The following is a 25963-nucleotide window of genomic DNA, read 5'->3' on the forward strand; positions in this document are numbered from 1 at the left end:
GTGACGGGTGTGACGGGAGTGACGTGTGTGACGGGAGTGACGTGTGTGACGTGTGTGACGTGTGTGACGGGTGTGACGGGTGTGACGGGTGTGACGTGTGTGACGGGAGTGACGGGTGTGACGTGTGTGACGGGTGTGACGTGTGTGACGTGAGGGGAGGGGAGGGGGGTGGGGCGGGGGGGGGTTGGGGCGGGGGGGCGGGGCGGGGCGGGGGCGGGGGGCTGGGGGGTTGGGTTGGGGGGGGGCGGGGGGGGGGTTGGGAGGATACAATTAGCAAGGGCAATCTATGGTGATTCAGATGTTTATTTCCTTGATGATCCTTTCAGTGCTGTTGATGCACATACCGGGGCACACTTATTCAAAGGCAAGCAACACCTCTTCATAATAATTGTTTTTAAATTATGTGTGATTTTATATTTTTTGCTTATACATTTAGATCAATTTATTAAGAACTTGAAACTTAATTTGCAGACTTATCTACTGCATCTCTTGTCTGAGAAGACAGTTCTTTTTATAACACATCAGTTGGAATTCTTAGACGCTGCAGATCTTGTCCTGGTAAGTTACTAAGTTGTCGCAACAATTGTGGCCTGCTTCTCTTTTGTTTTTTCTTTAATTCATGTTTTTTTTTTTTTTTAAAATTTAAATTTAATTTAATTTAGGCTTGGTTGGATCCGATTAATTTGCCCTCTGGAAGATCTTGTCACTGTGAAATTTGCGGCGAGCCTTTGCAGTTTTTGCTTCAGGTGTATATCTTTTCATAGTAATTTTAACTGTTTAAACAAAGAGACATGTCCTTTGCAGTTCTTGTACCTATTGTTCTTGCATATTTATATTTGTGCAACCATGAAAAGATCATCAATTCAGTGAAAAGTTGCCATTTTTGTCAATTTATTCCAACTGTTCAGTTATGGTGTGATGATTCTTTCAGCTTTCAACTCATAAGGGAAGGGTGTGTGAAGCCTTCATTCCCACCTCTGCTTTGCATCATCTCATTGAGTGTTGTTAGGTGTGGTGTTATGAGGCGTCTGATGCCAATTTATGAGTGCCTCTCATGATCCAAATGACACAACCTTTTTAAACGTCCCGCTGGTTTGTAGAGTGAAAGCAAATGCCATCAGAGACTTTTTTGAGTCTGAATTGCAAATTGGGAATTAGTGTGGCTATATTTCTCATCAATGGAGAGAGGCCAATGGGTGAGCTGATATTATTGCTAAAGGGAGCGTGTCCTAAATCCTGGATTGCTAAAGAGAGCTGATATTATTGCGCACTTCTAGCGTCTTTCTCAGGTTTCAAGCTGATGTTCAGTGCTTGGCCTGCCCTTGTATGGTTTATATTTAGGTTGGGCTTTAGGCACAAAAACAAAAACAAAAGAAAAATTCCAAAATGGAAACTGTCAGTTTGGGCCTACAAATTATTGCAGCAAATGACTGAACTGAAAGATTAAAATTATCTATTTTATGACTTTCTGTGTCATGTCAATTTTTGGCTCCAAAAGATGGATTAATATGACTTCTGCTTTAGTCCAATGTTTAAGTTACGCATTGCCAAATTCTCATCTCATCCTTCCTTTCACTTTAGCAGTCCCTTTTCAACTCACTTATCTATGCAGCACTAAAAGGAACAGAGGCGTGAGATTGAATTTGATGGTAGTTTTTTTTGGTTCATTGAATTCCCTAGGTTTATGCACCCCTCTCTGAGAAGGAACCTACATTTCATCGCACATTATTTGTATTCATGTGTCTATCGATGACTTGTCTTCTCCAAGATCAACATGAGCAATGGAAACGGCAACCAGAGAAGGCATCTCGAAGGTAATGGTTGGGATTACTCAGTCCTCATAATTTCATCTCTTTTCTTTTTTCTTTTTATAATTTTTTTTTCTCTCTTTTTGGTTTCCCATCAAGGAGAATCAATTTTGAACAAGTTATTCACTTTATCCTTTTTTACTTTGTGTTTCTGATTATGAAACTGTTTTGTTAAGTGTGAAGGTTTTTCGCAGTCAGCTGGCTCGCTTGAATCCTTTTTACTCAAGTGAACCCCCAAAACATGATGGGACTGACAAACCATCTGGCATTGGAGGTATAATATTCTTTCATTGCGCTCTGTAGTTCAGTCTTACTCTTTGGTTTCTGCTAGACTTAGATTTATTGATAGGTCTGATGGCAATCATCAGTATTATCATTATGAACTCAGCTATACAAAACCTTATCCCTGCTCTCTTGGAGTTGCTTCATTAGTTTTTTTGTAATTTACACCCAGTTGTGTCAGATTTTGAAATTGTTGCTGCATTTGTATACTTCTCAACTTTTAACACAGGGCTGTCTGAAGATATTAAGTATTCTAATTCATTGGTTTCTGGGAGCCGAATGGATGAATCAGTCAAGTCATTGTTGGACAACTTTGAGGTATGGATAGCTTGTTTACACAATCTTGAAATTATTTTACAAACCTTTATAGGCTCTGTTTCATTGTTGCTAAACAGGGGGACAGTGACAAGAAGAGTTGGGCCTCCTTCCAAGAGTGTATAGCCAGGGGCCCTGAGCAAGTGTTGAGGTGACTGCTTACCTTTCATACAAGGATACATGTCATCATTTTATGAGCATTTGCACCATATTACATGTGGGGAAAATACACCAACTCAATTTTGAGAAAACAAGATAAGATGTAACAAAAATTTGCAGCCTCTTGCCTTCTTGGGGAAGATCTTTTTAAAATAGTTGTATCCTGTGTTACCTAGCCTAGGTAAAGATTAGTGCTGTGTCTATGTAATTCTTTGATTTCTAAATCTCAATTCTTATTTGACTCTGGGTGCACCTATGTATGTTATATCTTCATTGGGTGCCATTTAGTTTATTCAAAATACAGCTTTAAGAATAAATTATTATAAATATAATTTAGTAGAAGCATGCAGTCAAGAAAATTAAATAAGAATTTAGGATATGATGCATTAATGTCTTTTGCTACAATTCAAGATGCATAGCGAGATCCTTTGATGCTATAAATCCATATACATCAATCTAAATATATAGAATTAGCACTGTGCAATATATGAAGATGAAAATTGTTACTGCAGCTGTAATGTACTTTCTGCATCATTGTAATAATTTAATGATGAGCTGCTATATTTAGCATATGACATAAATTGAAGAAATATTTCAAAATTTTCTTTTGCCAGCATAGATGTTGTAGGCCTATCACCAGTGATTTCTGGCTGTGTGATTTAGAGATTATAGTTTTACTCTGTAAAGTGCTTCCACTCTGATGCCAGATTGATTTCTTGGGCAGCAATTAGACTGATGGTTTTATAAGACCTATGTTATCCTTCCTCTCTCAAGTGGTGTCTACACCTGCATTTTAGTTGATGGGAAATAGGTATTGAATCGCTAATATGGATTACAGGCTTCCTTAATTTCCTAATAATCGTGCAAATTTTGTTTGAGGCACGTAATGGCACTTAAATTGTCATCTTGCTCTAAGCACACTAAACATCAGTGGAATAGCTTTAAGTGTTCCATCGATGGTATAAAATATGTAGATCTGTACATAAATATTTCTGTGCATGAGCATCACTATGTGTGTGCTGTATGCCACATAAAATTTGTTTGCGTCACGTATATATATACCTTTGCATGTCTATAGTTTATGTTTCAGGTGTGTAAAGGCATGGACCCACTTAAGGTGTTGGACTTGGAACATTTCTAATTTAATAACTAGCCAATTCACATCTTGGAATATCATTCATCGTTATTATTATTTTTTTCCCTCTGATAACATTTACCTGTGGCAAATTTACCTCTGAGCTATAATATTATTGATCTAGTTGGTTAATTCAATTCTTTCTTTAAATATAACAGGTATTGTAGGTATGAAAGTGCTAAACCCTTATGGCCCATGTCCAGTGGCCAGCCATCCAAGACTGATATTCCTAAATGCAATTACTGTGGCGGCCCTCGAGCGTTTGAATTTCAGGTATGAAATAATGTTCCTTCAATTTTTTATTTTTCTGTCATTGCTACAGTCTTTCAATTTAATCTGTAGCTCTATGTATGTGCCTATTTATCTGAAATCTGATCTTCCATTCAAACCTTTGGTTTATGTTTGTATTTGGTCATCCCAGATTTTGCCACAGTTGCTTTACTACTTTGGTGTGAAAAATGATGTGGATTCTCTTGATTGGGCAACTATTGTTGTCTATACATGTGAAGCTTCTTGTGAGGAAAACAATGGACCTTACAAGGAGGAATTTTGTTGGGTTCAGCTTGCTTCTCAATCTGCTGCTGCACCTTGACGACACATGAGATTGTGACAAATTCAACATCCATCTCAGTTTTGATTGAAAACTTCTCATTTTTCCAACTTGTTCTCCCGGTTGGGGGCTTATGGAGTTGGGATAAACATAAATCCTTTTTGTTTTTTCTCCTTTTGTTGTATACAAATTCAATGTCTGTCTCAGTTTTGATTGAATGCTTTTTGTTTTTCCAACTTGTTCTCCGAGTTGGGGATTGTGGAGTTGGGATAAAGATTTTTATTTTATTTTATTGTCATTTATATTGCAATTTTCTGTGACTTGTGAAAAGTTGTCACAAATGAGGCAATTCTTTTGCATTATTCCTAATCTAGTGTATATATTAGATGGTCATATTTTACCCTGTTCCATTTCATTTGTTTTGCATCATGTGGCGAAATCGGAGTCTAATTCTGGAAAATTCGAGTGCTTGTTGATTTGTGATGGTTCTAACAATTTCCAAAAAATTGTTGCAGATGATCAGGAGGGAGATATTAAACTTTATTGTCTTCCTTTCAAGAATTATTTTTCATTGCAACATAGGAAATCATTTTTGAAAGCGAGAATTCGCATATCTTGACACCAAATGTGGACATGAACCGGTCCTTGATCCATATTGATCACCAATCATTATAAATCACAAAACAGGACATTATGCAGCATTTAGATGAGGTTTATGCCGTTGAACCTGATGTACTTATGCTGGGATCCCACAAAAATTTCTACAGTTATCAACAACTTAAGAGGGATCTTAATGCAAGAAATACCAAGTAATGCAAATTATTAACAAGTAGCAAGAAAGAGTATGTTGGTAATATCACAAGAACAAAGAAAATTGTATTCAAACATCACTCCCATGAACATCCTTCCCTTGCTCATCAACTACTAACCAATCTCGGTGTCTATCAACAATACACAAATTTACATTGTAAAATAAATAACCAAAAAAACAAAAGAAGAAGTTCAAAAGCAAATTTATTATTAAAAAAAAGGCAAAAGAATCAAACTCAGCAAGCATAGCTTCTATATGTAATGCACTACCAAAAATTTCCTTACACATATGAATGAAGAAAAATGAGGCTGTACATGGGTAATTGGCCAGGATGAGACACCAATCTGGAAGAGTCCAATGCACAATTTGAGAATGCTCAATCGATGAAAGATTCTGAATTTGCAACGTACTAGATGATTTATCCACTTGAATTCAAAGTGGAACCCAGGGAAGCATTTAGTCCCTCGATTACACCAATAAAATGTAGCTTAAGATCTTGGTATCATAAAATCGCTACACGGCTTCTTGAATGCAAAAATAAGAAGCAAGCTGAGGAAGAATTAGAAAATGAGGAGGTTTCGGGACATGGTTCAGGAGACACGTCCTCAGAGTAACCTGACACATTAGAACATACCCATGAAGTAGTCAAAGGGTCAAAATCAATGGAAAATGAAATATTAAATAGGCAAATTGATGTGAATGGAGATTCATAGATTCCCGAAAACATCCCTGCAGTAGTGATGTTTGTGCCAACTATGTCCTTGAATGTGATGAGTTGGACAACTGGAAGTGCATCCGGATCAAATTTCTCATCTGGGTGAGAATCAAATTGATGTGAGCAAGCTGCAGATGACTACGAATTTGTCATCAGACAGCTTGTGAAAACCCGTGTCATCAGTGTATCCGAGATCAGCGACTGCCCCAAGTTCGACCTCATCCTTCTCGGAATGGGCCCGGATGGACATGTTGCCTCATTATTTCCTAATCACTCCGTGCTCAATGAGAAAGACCAATGGGTAACTTTCATCACTGATTCACCCAAGCCCCCACCCGAGAGAATCACTTTCACCATCCCTGTCATCAACTCGGAGTCCAATGTGGCTGTGGTTGTGACAGGTGGCAGCAAAGCGGAGGCTGTACACTTGGCAATTGACGACGTGGGGCCTGACTACCTGTCATTGCCTTCGAGGATGGTTCAGCCAACCAAGGGGAAGTTGGTATGGATTTTGGACATGGCGGCTGCCTCAAAACTCGACGGTGCTCAATTTTCCGACTAGGGCCGAGCTCTTCTTGCCAAAGCGCTTATGTTTGTTGTATGTAGCTGAGGGATCGTACATTTGTCGAAACACCCTCTTCCATTAGTTCTTTTCCTTTTCAAAGTTGGGTTAATCTCTCTCTCTCTCTCTCTCCTTTTTTGGGCTTTTTTCCCTCTCTTTTGTGGGGGTTGTTGGGGAAAGTGTGACTATGCTTTCTTGTAAGAAGAGGTTGAGAAGTTTGGGGCTTTTAAATACTAAGTCCTCTTCTGTTTTTCAGTTCCACATTGATATGAATCTGATCTCATCAATCTGTGGGAAAACAAGCCCTTCTTTTTGTCCATGATGGTGAAATGTAAATAATGGCATTTTGGGTACTACAAAATGCATTCACCAACTTCTCTCTACACCTGCGTGAAGCACAATTTTTGATTTATAAGGTTGTTTGGTATAACTTATATGGTTGTTCCTTTTTCTTTTTTCGTTTTAAATGTGTGCAAGACAGTTTAATATAGTTTTTGCCTTACAAATCAGACAAATAGTTTAAATAAATTAGAAAAAAAAAAAGTGAATATTAGAAAGGTGAGAGAGGGTTGTTTTTGTCTTCTATTTTTTTATTATTATCTTTTAATTTGCAAAAAAAAAAAAAAAAACTATACCGAAGTGACCCATATGGGGAAATTGGGAAAGGTGGGTGAGAAAAGAAATTTAGTTGGTGTTTTCAGTAGTATCCTGGCATTTTCCCCCCTCGTAGATGTTCTATTAAATTGTCATAAAGTTTAGGTTATCTTGAAGTTGTGATTTCTTAGTTCATCTTTTCTTTTCAAAAGAAAAAAGATAACCAAGTTCTTTCCTTGCTTTCTTTTTTTGTTGGTGGTTGTTTTATTTTTTTTCTTTGCTATTGTATTTTATTTTATCTTAAAGGGAGAGAATGATGCGTAAGCATAACAGTTTTGTAATTAAAAATTATCTTAATAATTTTTTTTTTTTGAAAATGATATATGTCTAAGCTCAATCATGTGATTTTGTATTTAATTTCTCAATTTTTTTTTTTAGTTCACAAATTGTTACTATATTCCAAAACTGAAAAGAAATAAAATAATAGATTGATAGTCTTGACAACTTGGTTTTGGCCCCATTCTAGGACCAATAATTACATGTCCTTTTTTCAAAGACAATTGCTACCACCGTAGAGAACTTGACATCACTTCACAAAAATCAAAATTTAGCTGCTTTACCTACTCTATTTTTTATGTTAAAAAAAAACTTCTCTATTTTAAACCCTAAATACATAACTTTGAATGAAGTTACCATTGAAACTTGCTATTGATAAAACTGAAAGCTATTAATAAGAAAGTAAAAGTTAAAAGTATCAATTTTTTAACTTCTTCAAGTAAAATTTGCTTCATAAGCTATAAAACATAAGTTGCACGTAGAAGATATACCAAATACTTTGACACAATTTCTCAAAAAAAAGATTGTAAGTAGTACGTAAACTGCACCAAAAAAACTCAATATATATATATATATATATATACACTATTTTACATTGCTTGGCCATACCCATATGAACACAGTTTTTTTTTTTTTTTTTTTCAAAGAATCAAGAGTTGGGAAGATGGGGAGAAAGAACTTGGACATTACACCAGATAAGGGAGTGTCTCATACACCCAACACTTGGTCTTAAGCACACCAGTTCAAAGAAGAGAAAAACTGAAAAGAATACTCAGTTTTGCATCGCAGGTGATGTTCCAGGTGTTTCTGAAATGTGCATGATAGAATTATGAGCTATAACAGCCAACTCAGTCAAGTATGTCTACAGCCTCATGTGTCTTGGGTTGATCTTAAAAAATAACAATAAACTGAGAAACCCAAGAAAAATTACTATATCCTCTATTCAAAGGACGGAAATTAATCTGGATATAATGCTAATAAATAAATAATACAATAAGAATAATATTTATTAACATCATTGCATATGCTGGCTAAATATTAATTCTCTCTAATTTCAAATTGTATTATGCAATGACTACGATGGATGCAGGCAAAATAGAAATGGAAAATCTTTGTGACTTAAACCTGAAAACTTGCCATTCTCATTCTATGGTAGTAGATAATACCCACACATTGCAAAATTGGTGTTCTCTAAGTTACATTAACAACCTCATGGTTAAAAAAAAAAAAAAAAAACTAAAATCAGTTCACTTTACAGGGATTGGGATAATTGTGGCTCATCAAAGGCAAAAAACACCATAATCCTTATTAATCGGAGAACCGAGTTTGATCAACTCACAGGCTCAGGCTGCAGTGTGCGGTGTTCCCTCTCAGTAATTGATCTTATGCCATTTGGATCGGGCTCAACATTTTCTTCCATACCTTCTTTGGGTGGGAAGCCAACTGTCCGTGCCAACCGCCATTGATCAATCACTCCACAGTTAACGGCATACTTGACTGACTGTTCCAAGTATCCTTTGTCGGTGATAAGATGTGGCTGAACCGTCAACATTCTCATGAGAGCTGCAAAGATGTTGCAAAGAAAATTAGAAAATTAAGGTTGCATCTCAGAAGGAGAACAAGGGTTGTTATGTTTTTCCAGAGAAAATTTTGGTGCAAGGAAGATCCAAAGAAAGAAAGATGTTTATACTTCTGCGTGTATCTAACATTTTCATACTTCTGCATGTATCTAACATTTTCCATACATGAATGCATGCCGCAAATATCATAACAAAATGACAAATTTTCACAAGTGTTACCAAAATACACCAACACCCTAGGTGAACTATGTTTTGGAATGCATATTCTTAAATATGATACACTTCCATTCCAAAACGGTAAATTTACCATTCAAAAATGATCTCAAAGGTTTTTTGCAATAGATTTCACGATGGATTCCTTAAGAGTAAAAAAACTCAAATATACAAACAAAAAGCCAAGGTGGGTGAAGTTTTGACATGGAGAAACGTCAAAACATTGTCATAATGCACATAGAAATGTGTTCCTACATGATTAATTTGGATAAAAAATAAACAATATTATTGGATGTCTAATTGTTAAAAAAATTATTCGAGAAGTATATCTTAATTCGTCCTCAAATTTGCTTCAAAAACCTAATAAATCTATCTCCGAATTCTATCAACCTTGGTTCTACAATCTATTATAGTGTTGGGGGAACTTCCTTTTCTCCAAGACGAATCCATAAAACAATGGCAGAGGCAAACCACTTTCAGTAGGCAGCTTTCTTTTATATTTATGTTTAAATGGGGCATCCCAAGTAGTTCATTCGTATGATTCCATTTTACAAGATGCAAGAGAATATAATACTTCTATAGATGTTATAACAACCAGAAGTAAGAAAATGTACAAAAACAAAATATCAGGTCTTTCAAAAAAGGCATCCACTACAAATTGAAAGGAAAGAAAGAAAATGCAAGCAAATAGATCATAGAGCAGTAACAGCACTCAAAGCCTACACAGAGTGATTTGACAATTAAGAAAGTATGCTAATGCAAACAATGACAGACTGTAAGTTATTGGTGAAAGCCACCGAGAGAAAGGCCAACAATCCTGTGCCAAATTAGTTAAAAGTTATGGAATGAGATACTAAGTAAAATGATAAAAAAGAAAAAAAGAAAAAAGGAAAAAAAATTAAAAATAAGGCCTGTATGGTTCAAAAAACTTTTTTGACCACATGTAAAATTGTAGGCGTCTTTAGGTGTAAATATATGGCTTCGAAACAGAAGTAGGATTCCAGAGGCTCCACAGTACAGTTGACCTCACAAGAATTCTGCTCTTCAGTGATTAGGGGAACATAAATCAGATTTTGCAATTTCTACCTGCAACAATGCCATCTCCAGATGCCGACATATCACCAGTGAACGGGGTGATAGGTGCATCCTCCATCCCGAGAACTGCACTATTGTGCTCCTTGGTGTAGTAGTGTATCTTCGAAGTCCCATTTGTCACAAACAAAACCTTTAGATTTTCATGCCAAAGTTGACCCAATACTTCTGGCGTGTAATGAATGAACTTAGATCTATCATTGTCTCTAGTGTCAAAATTTTCAGAGGGCTTGATCCCACATAGAAACTCGAGTTCTTGTTTGGTAACCTCGATAACATCTGCAAGGTTCCACACTTCTTGTATGAACATTTTGGTTTCTTCACAAGACTGCCATAGTGGCAATGGAAGGTTAAGATCATAAAATATAATTCCTCCTAATTTCTTGGAGATCTTGATGGCTCGCAACATAGTAGATCTCATGTTCCGGTCAAGCATGGAGAATGTGTTGAAGTAAAACATCTTTGCCTGCATGTGACGTTCACAGAATCGATAAATAGATGATAACAATGTTGCTTGTATGACAGCTCGCACTGAAATCTTGAGCAAGCTGCTTGTACTGTGCACAAAACGAAAGAATAATACATCTAACAGGCATTCATCTAATTCCCGTTAAGTTATTCTTCTTGTAGTTCAATTTTATGCATTGGGACATTTCTTGTGTAAAGATGCACATACAAATGAGAGAGAAGTGTGCCAAATTCTCATATTTCAACTGAATCCTATCCTTCTTGAAGCTTATATCAATACATCAGAAAATATAAGGGTGTTATCGACCAATAATATAAGGGTGCTATCGAAAAATGTATAGAAAATATAAGGGTGCTATCGATCAATAATGCCCAAATGAAAACATTTCATGTTGTGATAGTGCACGAAATTGATGATGGCAAACAAAATAAAACCAATAGAAATCAATGTCACAATTCAACAACCGACATTGAAAATTACCACAATAAATAAGAACCGTTTTCCATAAAATTTAAATCCCTTACCTCCTTCAACACATCAATATTGATCTCAGACCTTGATAAAGAATCCTCCGCACATGGTTTGACACATGTCATTTTTAATCCACCCCTCTTACCAATTTTCATCTGTGATGCTGCTGTTGCTCTTTTGCTGTCAATACGCATGGATCGGGTTTGAACATTGTTCACATTTAAGTAATATAACAAGGACTGACCATAGTCATCATCCCCAATTTTTCCCATTAGCGCAACTTTACCACCCAAGATTGCAAGAGCCACCGCAACATTACTTGCACATCCTCCGGGTGCCCTCACAAATTTTTCTGGTGTCCACAACGCATCCTTCATTCTTTCTTGCAGTTCATAGTCTATAAGTCTGTTGGCTGGCCTTCCTGACGGCACAAATGCGTGTTGAGTAGCACCAAAGCAACAGACCAGAGGAGGCCATCCATAAGTAAAGCTAACTTCCTCGTCCCCATCTTTTCCAAGTTCCAGGCCTTCGTCATATTCATCCTCCACATTCACAATGAATGAATCCCCCTCCCGATCACTAAGTTCCATCTCACTCACTTCATTTTCTGTATCATCAATCTTTTTCTTGATCCTTCCCCGCCTCGTTATCTTTTTTTTAACTTTTTCCTCCCCCAGCACACTAGAAGTAGATTCAGCCATGAGCCATGAAGTTGAAGATTATATTAAGAAGTAAACGAAAGGGTCTTGCTAACAAGTGCCCTGGGGCACTAAAAAAAAATAAAAAATGAGTAGATTCCGAGACATTTATCACTAAATTTAAAACATTTTATGAATTTTAAAACAATTTTTTAATTATTTTACACTTTTCCAAAACACTTTATATCACATTTTCGATTTTAACAAGTGCCCTTGTTAGCATTTGGCATACAAAATATGAGCGCAGATTGTATTGACAATGCAAAATCCAAAAGCATGCCCCTTATATGATAAAATGTATACCTTTCCTTCGAGTTCTTCTTCGGGTTTTCTTTGAATCTTCACCTGATGCTGGGGGCTTATTGATTTCCTCATCTGTAAAATCAGCATTCACCATTGACACAAAATCATCCTCTGGACTATCCTCTATTACCTTCTTCCTACTTCTAGCGGGTGAGCGTCAGGATGTTCTAGGTGTTTTCTTTTCTACAACAATCCCTTCTTCGCCTGATAACTCTTGAACTAAGGACTCTTTAACTTTTTTCCTAGAAATTGCCATAAGACCCCATCTCTTATGTGATAGAGGATCATGAAGTTGCACAACGCTCGATGACGGGAAGAAAGGCCACTTTGAGTGCCACCTGCTCATCAAAACATGAAAATTGGAGTTGTTAGCAACAGGGTTTCACTTTTTCCTCCTAAACCTCAATTGGGTCAGCAACCTAATCAAACCAGTCAAGTCTCCAAGAGCTCTGTTTGGTTTCATTTTCAGAATCATGTTTTGAATTTTTTTTTGGAACAATAAAACTAGTCTGACAAAAAGAAAAAAAAAAAACACCAAAAAATATATTTTCAAAATTCTAAAATTATTCAGCCAAAACCATATAAAAATGACGAGTTTATTGATTTTTATCCCCCCCCCCCCAAAAAAAAAAAAATCACCAAATTAAGTTTTAAGTTTTTTTGAATATCTTTAAGAAAACAAAATCTGAAAACAAAATGTCTGCACCATAAAATACAGGATTTTTACTAACACAAACCTATGCCTAATTTAGATATCAGAACAACAAAACGGGTCTCAAATTCAGAACCTTTATCTTGTTTCTCTATCATTAACCCTCAAAGAATATATATTTTCTGTTCAAATTCACAAGATATATGGAACTAAAGATGGGTATAAAGGGATAATTGAGGGAAGAGAAAGAACCTGGGCAATGATAGGAACTGGGTGAGAGAGGTAGACGCCATTGCCAGATAGCTCCAAGACTGGGTTTTTGTCTAAACCCAGAAAGGGTTTATCAGAGTGAAACTGGTGAGAGGATGAGGAGAGAGAAAAACCCCATTTGGCTTTGGTGCTAGCCCATTTGATTATTATTTTGGAATTTTTTTAGAAAGTTATCAAAATGCCACTAGGGTTTTTCACCATCAAAATTCCACTGAAGCTCTGTCTGTCTCTCTCTGTCTCTCTCTCTAACCCAGAATGCAATTCGGTAGATTTGAGCTATTTCAGCAGTAGACAGCTCGTTTTCTTGCAAATCAGTCAAATGGGTTACTTCTATTTTATCGATTTCTTCAGCATATTCATTAGTTTTGTTGGATTGCTTTATTAGAAACTGGCATTCTCAGACCCTATGAATGCTAAATGTTCTAATTATAATGGTATAATTTTTTTATTTTTATTTATATTTATTTTTTGTTAAATTCTAGTCATATTTGCTGTGATGTTCATGAATGGTTTAGAATATTACAAGGATTTTACTTTTTGGACAATCGGAGATGGAATCACCTGAATGGTTTGTGCAAGTATTTTTTTGTTTCACTAATTACTTCAATTTTATGTATGACTACTGTGTCTGCAGTGCTCTTGAAATTGTGGTGAACTGAAAGGAATTCTGACTTGCAAGTTTGTGTTGAAGAAAGACCAGTCCTAAGATGAACATTTTCAAACAATTAGCACCCATCAAATGTGGGTTTAGAGGTGCTGCCATAAAATCTTGTAGAGGTAGTCTCCACTCCTTATTTTATTGGATCATTGATTTTTAGTGTAATTTTTATAGGGTATGGACTTTCTTGAATCATATTGTTATTGGATGCCAAGAAATCATGAAACCACAATGCTTTTGTTCAAGTTCTGATCCATAAAATGTATGTATAATATAAATCGGTTTCCAAGTTCCGAGAAAGATTAGGTTTATGATTGTGTGACGGTAAAAATGTAGTTGGATAGAGTTAATTTAAAAGCTTGTGACATGTTTAGAGCTATGTCATTTGAAGGGATCAGGTCTGGATTTAAAATTAGGAAGTTCCATTGAAGAAATTTTTATTTTCTTCTGATCATCTTCTTCAAGAAGAACAATACCCCCAAAAATAATTAGAAGCTTCAGTTTGTAAAATTCAACCCTAAAAGACGATCTTTGCCTGGAAGATCAGAACCGTAAACTTGATGTTTAATGGTTTAACCAGGAAAGAACTGGATACGAACACAAAACTTTCTCAATTTCTAGCTTTGAAATGACATTTTGTTTCGGATGCCTAAATGTTGCATAACATATATATAATATAATTGCGTATCTCCTGAAATATTATGGGAGGGTTTGGTTACTTTCTTGATACTTGTTTCTTTTCTTTATGGCAGCGTGCCTTTCTTTATTCCATTCGTCTCCAGACACTTCTGTGGCAGTTCATGTACAAGAACATGAAATAGTAATAACTTTAGGAAGCAATGTGGGGGATAGACTTCATAACTTTAATGAAGCATTGCAGTTGATGAAGAAATCAGGCATACACATTGCAAGGCATGCCTGTTTATATGAGACGGAGCCTGCTTATGTGACGGATCAACCTCGCTTCCTCAATTCTGCTGTTAGAGGTGTTACAAAACTCGGGCCTCATGAACTGTTGGGAGTACTTAAGAAGATTGAGAAGGACTTGGGGCGTACTGATGGGATAAGGTATGGTCCAAGACCAATTGACTTGGACATACTGTTTTATGGGAAATTCAAAATTTCTTCCGAGATTCTTACAGTACCCCATGAAAGAATTTGGGAGAGACCGTTTGTAATGGCTCCAATGATGGATTTGATCGGATCATCTATCGACAGTGATACTGTTGCACGATGGCATGATTTGTCAGTCCATTCGGGTGGACTTTTTGAATCATGGGAGAAACTTGGCGGTGAATCCCTTATTGGGAAGGATGGATTAAAAAGGGTTTTGCTTGTTGGAAATCGCTTGTGGGACTGGTCGGAAAGAACATTTGTCATGGGTATCCTTAATCTGACCCCAGATAGTTTCAGTGACAGAGGGAAGTTTCAGTCTGTGGACGCTGCAGTCTCTCAGGCCCATTTCATGATTTCCGAGGGTGCAGATATAATTGATCTTGGTGCACAATCCACACGCCCAATGGCACCTAGCGTTTCTGCTGAGGAAGAATTGGATAGACTAATCCCCGTTTTAGAAGCTGTTCTGAAAATGCCGGAGGCTGAAGGGAAACTCTTATCTGTGGATACTTTTTATTCCGAGGTTGCTTCAGAAGCGGTCAGCAAAGGGGCTCATCTCATAAATGATGTGTCTGGTGGACAATTAGACTCCAAAATGCATAGTGTCGTGGCACGCCTTCAGGTACCTTATGTCACAATGCACATGAGGGGGGATCCGTCTACAATGCAAAATAGCAAAAACCTGCAATATGACGATGTTTGCAAACAGGTTGGGTCAGAGTTATACTTGCGGGCTAGAGATGCTGAAATAGCGGGTATCCCAGCTTGGAGGGTTATTATTGACCCAGGAATTGGATTCTCAAAAAATACTGAACAAAATTTGGACATTCTCATGGGCTTATCAACCATTCGAGCAGAGATTGCGAGGAAGAGTTCAGGTTTGTCTCATGCTCCGCTATTGATCGGACCTTCGAGGAAGAGATTTTTAGGTGATGTTTGCAGTCAACCTGACGCAGTTGATAGAGATCCGGCAACTGTTGCATCTGTCACAGCTGGGGTTTTGGGTGGAGCAAATATTGTGAGAGTACATAACATTAGAGATAATCTTGATGCTGTGAAGCTTTGTGATGCAATGCTGAAAAGGAGATAGATCTTTTGCATGATGAGAAACAAACAATCATGCAAATTTCAAATTTTGTATGTCATTGGTTACACCCAAATGAATCTAGTCCATCTGTTTCATGTTCTTCATTTTTTAGTCAGTTTTTTTCGAGCTACTTTTTCTGTAACAATGTTGATTTTATGTGCCCTCACCCCCCCCCCCCCCCCAAAAAAAAAAAAAAAAAACTTTGATTCAAAAGATAGAAAAAAAAATATGAATATTCCAAGATTGATGATGGAAACCCCCCCAGAACGAAGTTTACTGAATTATTTATTTATTTAAATAAAAAATGACAAAAAATTGATTTGAGTACAGTATTCTCATCGTTTAGTTCTTGTTTAACAAAGCAGGTTTTGAAGATTACATAAGAATAGAAAGAACAATCAATACAAACATATCTATAACACCAACTTCTATAACTACCCACATTCATAAGAGATCAAAAGTGTATTTATCTGTATGTGCTATAAAAATGGCTGCTGAGTATTTCTCTCCCTTCAAGGCTGCAGAAGAGGTAATCGCTATCGAATATCTTCTTGATTCTTATCACCAAATCTCTTGTAGCTGCTGGAAGGCTTGTGGAAATGAAACTTTTAGGCCATTTCGATGAAATAAAAAAAAATAAAAAACAAAAATTATTCAGTGTGTTTAGTTTGAGTTTTCTGGATTAAGTTTTTTGAAAACAGACTTTTTTTGTTTTCGTGTTTTTTTGTTTTTAGTGAATATTTTTTAAGTTTTAAACATTTTTTTTTACTTTTTTAGATGCACCTTACTTAGATGTAACAAAAAAGTAAAAAAATTGTGAAAAAATATTTAAAAAAATTAATAAATACATAAAAATAAAAAAAATGTACTGAATTCTTATATTTTTTTGTATTTTTGATATTTAGTGAATTTTTAAAAGATTTTTTTTACAATTTTTTTATTAGGTGTATTTATGTTAGGTGTGTCTAAAAAGTAAAAAAAAAAAATGCTTAAAATATTAAAAAAATTCAATAAAAACAAAAAAATACAAAAAATAAGAAAGTAGAATTTTCTGAAAAATATTTTTTGAAAAGTGGAAACAAGCAATATTCTTTTGATAAGAAAAATTTTCGTAGATAAAACTAGAAGAGGGCACGGGCTATCTATAATTGATTTCAAAATAACAATAATGATACGGGTGAATAACATATGTAAGTTAAGGATCAGCGTAGTGTAAAACCATTTAAAGTAGTAGGTTAACAAAGAACATTGTTATCTGTACAATACTGCAAGCATTTGTTCCACTAGAATGAAGTCATCAGAGTTGGAAAAAAAAAAACACAACAGTAGACACGCAAACCAAAAAATGGTTTACATTGTAAAGAGTATTTTCTGCAAAAAATGGTTTAGGACATTGAAACAGTTTCTCCATTGAATGCTTATTACTAAGAACTATCCTGTTTCAAAACTTCGGCTTCAGCCCTCGCCATTGGGTCGTCCTTGGTATCTGTTTCTTCTTCCTTTTCCCCTTCTCGCTCTTGGGCCATTTTCTTTCTATGCAACTCCTCTGCTGCCTCCATTGTAGCCCGATTCTCTGCCTGAATACGCTGCATCTCTTCTTCTTGTTGCTGCCGTTCAAACCATGTGTCCGCATCCGCCCAAACTGAGAAATTGAGGAAAAAAATGAAAATGTTAAACACTTCTTCTAAACTGTTACCCACAAGAGCAATACAACTGTCCAATGGCAAACCTGAAACTGATATTTCCGCGCCACCAGAATATATTTGAGAAAGCAATTATAATCTTAAAATTCGTGCCTCTTGCCGAAGTCAATATAATATATAAGTGAAATCAACTAGAAATAAAAACGGGGAAAAATCATAATGTTGGAAACCTCTATCCAAACAGAATGGATTGGATAAATAAGACAACCATCTAAGAAAGATAGGTAAAGAATCAAACTAAAAACAAAAATGCACTTGAGAACTTGAATTCTTTCATGAGAGCAGTAATTCAGTGACAAATAGAGGAAAAATATGCAATGCTGTACATGAGATTAAACTGTAGAAGCACAGCTATATGCAGATATGACCACGTGAGGGAAAAATGAGTAGATGATCTTGTTTCCAAATTTTTTCTTTCATTCTTGTGGACATTAACATATTTGTTTTGGACATTAGCTTTCCGCGCCACAAGAAAGCTATTCTTTTTTCAACATGCACCAACGCATGCTGAGAAGCGAGCTACACTGCATAAAAAACATATTTAAGATTGGGTTTGAGTACTTTAGTCATGGACCGGAATTGAAACAAGTTCCGTTCCCAAGGCTTCATCCAACTAGTAAATGGCCAAGAGAAGGGCTTATTATTGACAGGGCCACTTAGACAAGATGTTTTGTTCATAACATTCTATTCGCTTTGAAAGTCATGTATCTGAACAAAACGTGCACCAATTATGAAGCGTGAATACTTATACAAGGGAGTCATATCCGTATCATACAAGGTACCGACACTCCTCCTATATTTATCAAATACTTTCTAAACTTATCCGCAATTATAAATTAATTTTCTTTAATTTTGAATAAGTATCGGATAAAAAACATACTTAAGATTGGGTTTGAGTACTTCAGTCATGGACTGGAATTGAAACAAGTTTTGATCCCAAGGGTTCATCGAACTAGTAAATGGCCAAGGCAAGGGCTTATTATCGACAGGGCCACTTAGGCAAGGTGTTTTGTTCATAACATTCTATTCGCTTTGAAAGTCATGTATCTGAACAAAGCGTGCACCAATTACAAAGTGCGAATACTTATACAAGGGAGTCATATCCGTATCATACCGGGTACCGACACTCCTCCAATATTTATCAAATACTTTCTAAACTTATCCACAATTATAAATTAATTTTCTTTAATTTTGAATAAGTATCGGATAAAAAACATACTTAAGATTGGGTTTGAGTACTTCAGTCATGGACTGGAATTGAAACAAGTTCTGATCCCAAGGGTTCATCGAACTAGTAAATGGCCAAGGCAAGGGCTTATTATCGACAGGGCCACTTAGGCAAGGTGTTTTGTTCATAACATTCTATTCGCTTTGAAAGTCATGTATCTGAACAAAACGTGCACCAATTACAAAGTGTGAATACTTATACAAGGGAGTCATATCCGTATCATACCGGGTACCGACACTCCTCCAATATTTATCAAATACTTTCTAAACTTATCCACAATTATAAATTAATTTTCTTTAATTTTGAATAAGTATCAGATATTTTGGGAACTCTTAAGATACCGAACTATCTTGAAATTAAGACGTGACATTTTTTATGTAAAATTAGAACTATTTTTAGAATAATGCAAGGATAGTTTTCAATATTTTTGCATACTCCTTGCATGAGAAAATTTGAGAAATAGTGTGGTTAAAGCATGTCAAATTTGGGCTAAATTCGTGTCCACATAACAAAAACCCTAATCTTTATTTATTTTATGTGCATACATTACAAATTTGAAAGTGCAAACATTTTATAGAAAACTAATGACATAGTGTGTTACAAATATGTTTTGACATAATTACTTTTTTATACCATTTATCCTCAATGTATCTGTAGCTCACATTGTTAGAAAATTTCCATATTCAATGCATCCATGCTTCATAATGCACAAATAAGCATGTTGAGACAAATATTTTATGCCTTCAAAGGTTTTCAATAACTTGCATTCTGAGACCATTAAAGGACTTTACACATGGTTTGTGTGTTGTACGGAAATCATACTTACTTTCGTTAATAAATGAAACTTCTAACCCATTCAATACTACCATATAAGGTGGAAGCAGATCCAGTTTATACTGAATGCGAAATGAGGCTACTAACTCACACATGCTTTCCTTAACATTCTTTTTGGTGTTCTTGCTCAAGAAAATTAAATTTGCAACAGTTTGAGCTTTGAAAGCCAAAAAGTAGTCTGAAAATGATAATCAAACAGTATGTGAGTCAATTTCAAAGAAAGGAGAAGAATTGTTCCATTTTTACCCTTTCTTTAGTCTTGGAACCAGCCAGAAAAGTGTTGGAGTTCGGAATCTTCTAATTCTGAGCTATTCATGCCCTTTCAAAGGTTAAAGCAAGTGCCCTTCCAAAGTTTTGCCCCATCTTTTTTCATTTCCCCTAATCTGCATTTTCAGCATCCTCTGTTCAATTCCCTCTAGTTCATACATTTTATATCAACTCTAGAAAGTCTTAAACTAACTGTCTTAGCTATGTGGATCCTTTTGGCTTTCAACTCTATTGGTGGCTACCATGTCCTCCTCCAATTCTAATCTCATAACATAAAACCCTAAAAGTGTCACCAAATTATATGGAACACTACAAATACATCCATTTTGATAAGCACGTGCATGCCAAGGAAGGATATTCCAAAATGAATTCTCAAAATATTCTATCGATTTTATCAAAGAGTCTTAGACTACTCATTAAACATCTTCTAGGTAGCATAGGCATCTTTGATCATCCATTTAAACAACAGGAAACGCTTTTTGAGGAATCAAAGGTTTCACCATAACATTAAAAAATAGCATACATCAAACCTTTTACTTAAACTAGTGTTCACTATCTATGATTTTTTTATATTATGGAATGCTGTATTTTGTGACATACACACTTAACCTGCATATGCCAATATGTAATCACTTTCTTTGGATGGTATTTTATCCTGTGAGGTACTGAGACAAAAGTGAAGATAGTTTTCTGAGCAATTTTAAGATTGTCTTCAAGATATTGAAGGTGTAATCTTTCTCCCCCAATTCTCATTGTTATTTCTGATAATGTACCATGATCTTCTAGTGTCCCTGTGTGTCAGTTCCAAATTCTAACTCAAGAGTCTATTAGACAACACACCAGTTACTCCAAACTCTTTTTGTCAAATTTTTAGTTTAGTTTCCTTTTAATCTCTATTGTGATATTAGAATGGCCTTCACTAAATTCTAAAACCCTTAAAGCTCCTCTACATCAAAGAAAATCAAGATTCAAGAGTTAGACAAACCAAACCAAGCCATCTTTTCCAGTGGGATTGACTACCTGAATCATTTTTGATCATTCTACTCTGTCAAGAGCTATATACTTAGTTAAATTCAATAAATTTATATATGTTTTTTACTACCACATATTCAATAAATTTATATATGTTTTTTACTACCACATTTCACGTCAGTTTAAGTCTTTCACTCCTCTAACATTGTCATGTCATTTATGGTAATTATATATCACTTTCTACCGGACATTGTTGTAGATAACTAAACCACCTGAACATGTTGTCTCTAAACTTATCATCAATTAATATTTTTCACGAATAAATTCATTTTTAATTCAAGAGTAAGATAACTAAATAAAAATCAAACTTGTTAGTAGGAAACATAAACCTGATTAAAATTCAAACACAAAATGACATTGAAACATGAATTTTAGGGTTTTAAGTGGTAGAAAAAAGGAGTGGGAATTGATAGATACATACTTGGCTGAGCGGCCCAACCCTGTTCACCACCCTTGATGCGCTCAGGGAGGGCATAGTTGACGGTGAGGACACGGACCGTCCATGGCGGCGGAGGCGTCTTCTTTCTCCAGAAACGTCACGAATCCGAATGACCTGTGCTTCTGAGTCGCCTGATCTAATGGCGTCTTCACATCTTTTATGTCCCCGAACGGTATGAACGCAGCGTGAAGTATCGATTCATTCACCTCCTCCGCCAAACCCCCTAAATTCAAATTCCCACCACCATTACTATACTATACATACACAGATATACACACATATATATAGATTTAGATGTATCGATTGCCTACCTACGTACAGAGTGTTCTTCTGAACAGGTTGATTCATTGGATTGTTGTTTCTCTCTCTCCCTCTGAGCTCAGTGTCTCCGAAGAACAAGAACAACTGCGATGGGCTTTTTGTGACAATGGTGATTATTAGGTCAGTCCACTTCGATCTGGAAGTGTGTCCACAAAAATTGATCCAGCCTACTTAATTCTCAACTTATTATTTGGCATTCCCTAAAATAGCGCATATATATATAGATATATATTTTAATTATATTTTTTGAATTATATCATTTTTTATATATATATATATATATATATTTATTTATTTGTTTATTTATTTATTTATAGGAAGTCTCAAATAATCTATTAATTAGTTATGGTAATTACCAATACACCTTAGCTTTATGAAAAGTATATTTGATTTCATGAGGTTTTTTCGGATTGTTATGTATTATTTTTCTTCATTAAAAAAATAAATAAAAATTTAAGACCAATTGGCCTACATTTTGGTCTGGTCTCCCAGGAAAAAGTTTGTTGGACAAATCTTGTGAGTAGGTTGGACATGTTTTTCACAAGTTAGGCGAAGTTGGCGTTACGCGGATTGTTTCTATTTGATACTTTATGATAATATAATTGGTAAAAAAGACGTAATATTAATTATTTATATTAGTGATTGAGAAACATAGTAATTGGTGAGAGAGTTTAATCACATAATACTACAGAACTATTATATAATTTTTTGTAAAGGAATTGGTTTGGTTTGGTTTGGTTTGGATTAGTAATAATCTAATCGTGATTGGTTTCAAATTTAAACTTAAGACCAAATTAATCATGGACTAGATTTAAATCAAACGGACTTGTGAATTAGAACTATACTAGAATAACTCAATGTAACTTGGTTTAATTCGGATCAAAATTATGATTTTATTACATTAAAAATGAATAAATTAATAAATAATTAAAATAAACAATATAACACAAATAAAAAAAATACAAACAAAGAAGAATGAAATACGGTGAACAATTTGAACGGAGACGGAGATCATAAAAAAGACCAAGATTGAATCAACAATCACATATTTGTAGTAGAGTGTATTGGCAATGATTAGGTTCCATCAAATTCCCTTGACTAATTAGCTCAAGATATTAATATAGATAAAGGGTAATGATTGAGACGTTCATCTCACAAGATCTTTATAAATTTAAACGACTCATTATGTGAACTCTATACATATATGGAAGATTAAGATCATTTTAAGGATGTGAGGATCATCTCAAAAGGTTCAAACATTTTCCTATAAATAAATTTTTATAAGTAATACTAGGTATCATGAAAAAAATATCATGAAAATGATCATGAAAGATTCTCCACCGTTAGATTACACATACAAAAAAACACCGCATACTAATCAAAATAGGAGAAATCTTCATGAAAGATTTCATGATATTTTTTTCATAATTCTTAATATCATTCAATTTTTATTTGTGCATTTTGGGTTTAAAACCTGACTTTTGACTTTGAGAGCTATCCTTGTAAATTATTGGTATGTGATTGTGACGATGCCAAGTTCGTAGAAGAAAAGAGTGAAAATTTTTCATAAAAAACAAAAAAACAATGCCGTTGCCGGGGATCGAACCCGGGTCACCCGCGTGACAGGCAAGAATACTCACCACTATACTACAACGACTTTGTTGATTGCCAGCTTACAAATTTACACATATATATATCGTTTGTTTTTCTTAATTTCATTCCTTCAAATAATTTAACACCCACACAAATAAAATTTGAATAAATAAATCCAAACTCATAGAAAATCACCCCCAAATTTATATTTTTTGTGGTTTGTTCAATATAAGTTCTTTTATTTATTTATTTATTTTTATTTTATTTTATAAAAAAAATTGTTTGAATGGAATAATTTTCTTAGATATAGAAACGCCTACCTATTAATTTTGTATAGCATAGTATTGGTGGTTCGTCTTGAGGTAATCCTGGGTCTACTGGGATATGAGTAGTATTTCATGATCACCCAGTGTTATTTTTGGAAGCTCACTGATTTTTTAATTCCAAAATATGAAAAAAATCTATTTTCACACACCAATTTTTCTTACTCTACACACTCAATAAATTTTTTTAGAATCACAATTTTATCCTTAATTAAAGTACAATTTAGGACAAAATCCTAAATCTATTACACACTAACCACCCTCTCTCTCTCTCTCTCTCTCTCTCTCACAGATTTTGAACTTTCTCTTTTATAACAAAATCTTAAACTGTTCACTTGCTTATACTATTTTCTATCATGCTTTTTTTTTTTCAGTTCAGTTAATGCAATTTTTTTAATAAAAAAGGACTTGTTAATTTGTATAAAAGAAAGTAGAGAAAAGTGATATCGATATAATGTATCAACACCCCTTGGCTCTGTCTTTAGACTTCATGATCAAATAATGCATGCTTTGTATAGCTATAAGTTTTGAGTTTCGGGGTTCATCTCATGCACCGAGTGCCTTTTTTCCATGTTTCGTGGCTGTTTAGCATCATATTTCAGTGCTGGAAATTACATGCCTGTATGCCATATTTCATGCCTTGCCATGCCTTATTAGAGTTGCATGTTATGCCTAGGATCGGTCATCGATTTGCGTGCATGTGCGCACGCATTTTGATAGTCCCATTCTCACCTAATGGCTACTGATGTGAGTGTAGCTGAGGTCCACTCATGTTGGTGTAAGTCCATCGTGCATGGTGTATGCCATTTCATTTCATAACATTGTGTATGCTAGGTTGTATGTTAGAGCATTGTGTATGCCTCGTTACATCGTGCATTGTGTATGCCATTTTATAGCATTGTGTATGCTAGGTTGTATGTTAGGGTTGCATTCATGCATATCATGCATATTGCATAGTGTTTGGGAGAGGAGTTAGCCCAAGCACGGGAAACGAGGGACGTTTCGTACTACGAGTGACGGAACGTGTCTCAATTCCCTGTCGCCGACACTCCGGATTACCCATGATGAAGTTTAGGCCTTGTTGTGTCCATATGTGCATTCATTTCATATTGAGTCGTGCAAATCGACTCCTCGGCCATCATGCATCGAGACGCGTGATTGGTGGCACGAGGATCGAGGACTACACTCCCTGAAGAGTAGTCATGCATACATATGTGAAAATACTTTGCCATGCCCCTGTGTTGCTCTCTGTTGCAGCAAATCAAAAATCGGCAGCCTTCCGGAGCTTGGCATGCATCTCGAGAACAATTGCAAATAGAGGCGAACCGGGGCATCGCAATGGATTTCCGCGCAAGGCAACTTGAGTATGCATCATCCATCATTTGGAACAGAGCTGAAGCGGTCCACAGATTTGCATGTAATTTACTGCTTTCCTAGATTAATTTGCTAATTAATTAGGATTTTGTACTTATTCGGACTGTACTATTTATTTGGGACTGTATATTATTTATTCGGACCCTCCGAGTGAGGGCACAACTGTAATAAGTGTGCGTGTATGTGATGTATGTCTTCCAACCCCACGTCTTTCTCCCTTTTATTTACCCTCTTATGATGGTTAGATTAGGGCATGTTTCAATTAGTATACAGTATGATAGCATGTTTGCATTCATTCATCTGTTTTGCATGCACCGGGCTCCGCGCATCATACTAACTGCATTATATTTCAATTCCAAGTTGAATACTTGTTAGTTGTAGCATTTCGCATGCCATCTTTAGAATAGCCGAGCCTTCTATAGTTGCATTTTTGCATGTGTTGCATTAGCCATTTCTGTATAGTTAGGATCATGCATGGATTTCTAATTAGCTTCTGTTTTGGCTTGGAGTACTCGGTAAGTTTTATTCTTTAGCATCCTTGCATGTGTGTGAGTGACTGCCATGATAGCATGCTTACCATGAGGCTATATGCTTATATGATATAATTGCCTGAATGCCTGTGGGTGAAGGTTGGGTTATTTGAATTGGAACAATTAATTAATTGTGAGTTTTAAGCCCACTAGATAGTGGCAAAATCATGTTTTCTAAAGCCCATCCGAGGGTGGCAAATCCACGTCTTAGCCTACTTACGGGTAGCACCATCAAACCATTTTCAAATAAACAAATATGAAATGTTTTGTTCCAATTCAGGCGGCTCAGTCTATACTTGTATGCTGTGCGCATCACATAGTAAATCTAGGCTAATAACCGGAATAAGAACGTATAATGTTTTCAAAAATAGATATCATGGTTAGTAGAGGCCGATCTTTGATCGGGCGAGCAGAGGTGCTCACAAAGTGACCTTCCCCAATCG

At 35.6% G+C, this 25963-nt stretch overlaps 2 protein-coding genes, 1 non-coding gene and 2 pseudogenes across 5 annotated transcripts; 2 read left to right on the plus strand and 3 right to left on the minus strand.

Moving 5' to 3' along the window:
- Positions 1-248: 248 nt before the first annotated feature.
- On the plus strand, positions 249-4659 carry LOC145790389 (uncharacterized). Its single transcript, XM_082868120.1, has 10 exons — positions 249-364; positions 472-558; positions 663-746; positions 1681-1814; positions 1985-2110; positions 2197-2216; positions 2263-2408; positions 2486-2556; positions 3858-3972; positions 4121-4659. The coding sequence occupies exons 1-10, from the start codon at positions 287-289 to the stop codon at positions 4289-4291; spliced, it is 1032 nt and encodes a 343-aa protein (XP_082724246.1). The 5' UTR covers positions 249-286; the 3' UTR covers positions 4292-4659.
- A 3724-nt stretch (positions 4660-8383) lies between these two features.
- On the minus strand, positions 8384-13134 carry LOC145791132 (fructokinase-like 2, chloroplastic; annotated as a pseudogene). Its single transcript, XR_014330847.1, has 5 exons — positions 12998-13134; positions 12096-12431; positions 11146-11791; positions 10147-10618; positions 8384-8830 (listed from the first exon to the last, which is right to left on the minus strand). The product of XR_014330847.1 is annotated as a fructokinase-like 2, chloroplastic (transcript).
- On the plus strand, positions 13125-15927 carry LOC114309557 (folate synthesis bifunctional protein, mitochondrial-like). The gene is made up of 3 exons (XM_028255329.2): positions 13125-13449; positions 13650-13792; positions 14426-15927. The coding sequence occupies exons 2-3, from the start codon at positions 13723-13725 to the stop codon at positions 15877-15879; spliced, it is 1524 nt and encodes a 507-aa protein (XP_028111130.1). The 5' UTR covers positions 13125-13449; positions 13650-13722; the 3' UTR covers positions 15880-15927.
- A 1140-nt stretch (positions 15928-17067) lies between these two features.
- Positions 17068-21900, minus strand: LOC114309559 (uncharacterized; annotated as a pseudogene). The gene is made up of 3 exons (XR_014330846.1): positions 21691-21900; positions 21362-21602; positions 17068-17518 (listed from the first exon to the last, which is right to left on the minus strand). The product of XR_014330846.1 is annotated as an uncharacterized LOC114309559 (transcript).
- Positions 21901-23285: 1385 nt separating this feature from the next.
- TRNAD-GUC (transfer RNA aspartic acid (anticodon GUC)) lies at positions 23286-23357 on the minus strand. Its single transcript has one exon. It is a non-coding gene; the product is annotated as a tRNA-Asp (tRNA).
- Positions 23358-25963: the final 2606 nt, after the last annotated feature.

This window comes from Camellia sinensis, chromosome 5, assembly GCF_055761805.1.
Source record: "Camellia sinensis isolate YWXY chromosome 5, ASM5576180v1, whole genome shotgun sequence".
Taxonomy (NCBI): domain Eukaryota; kingdom Viridiplantae; phylum Streptophyta; class Magnoliopsida; order Ericales; family Theaceae; genus Camellia; species Camellia sinensis.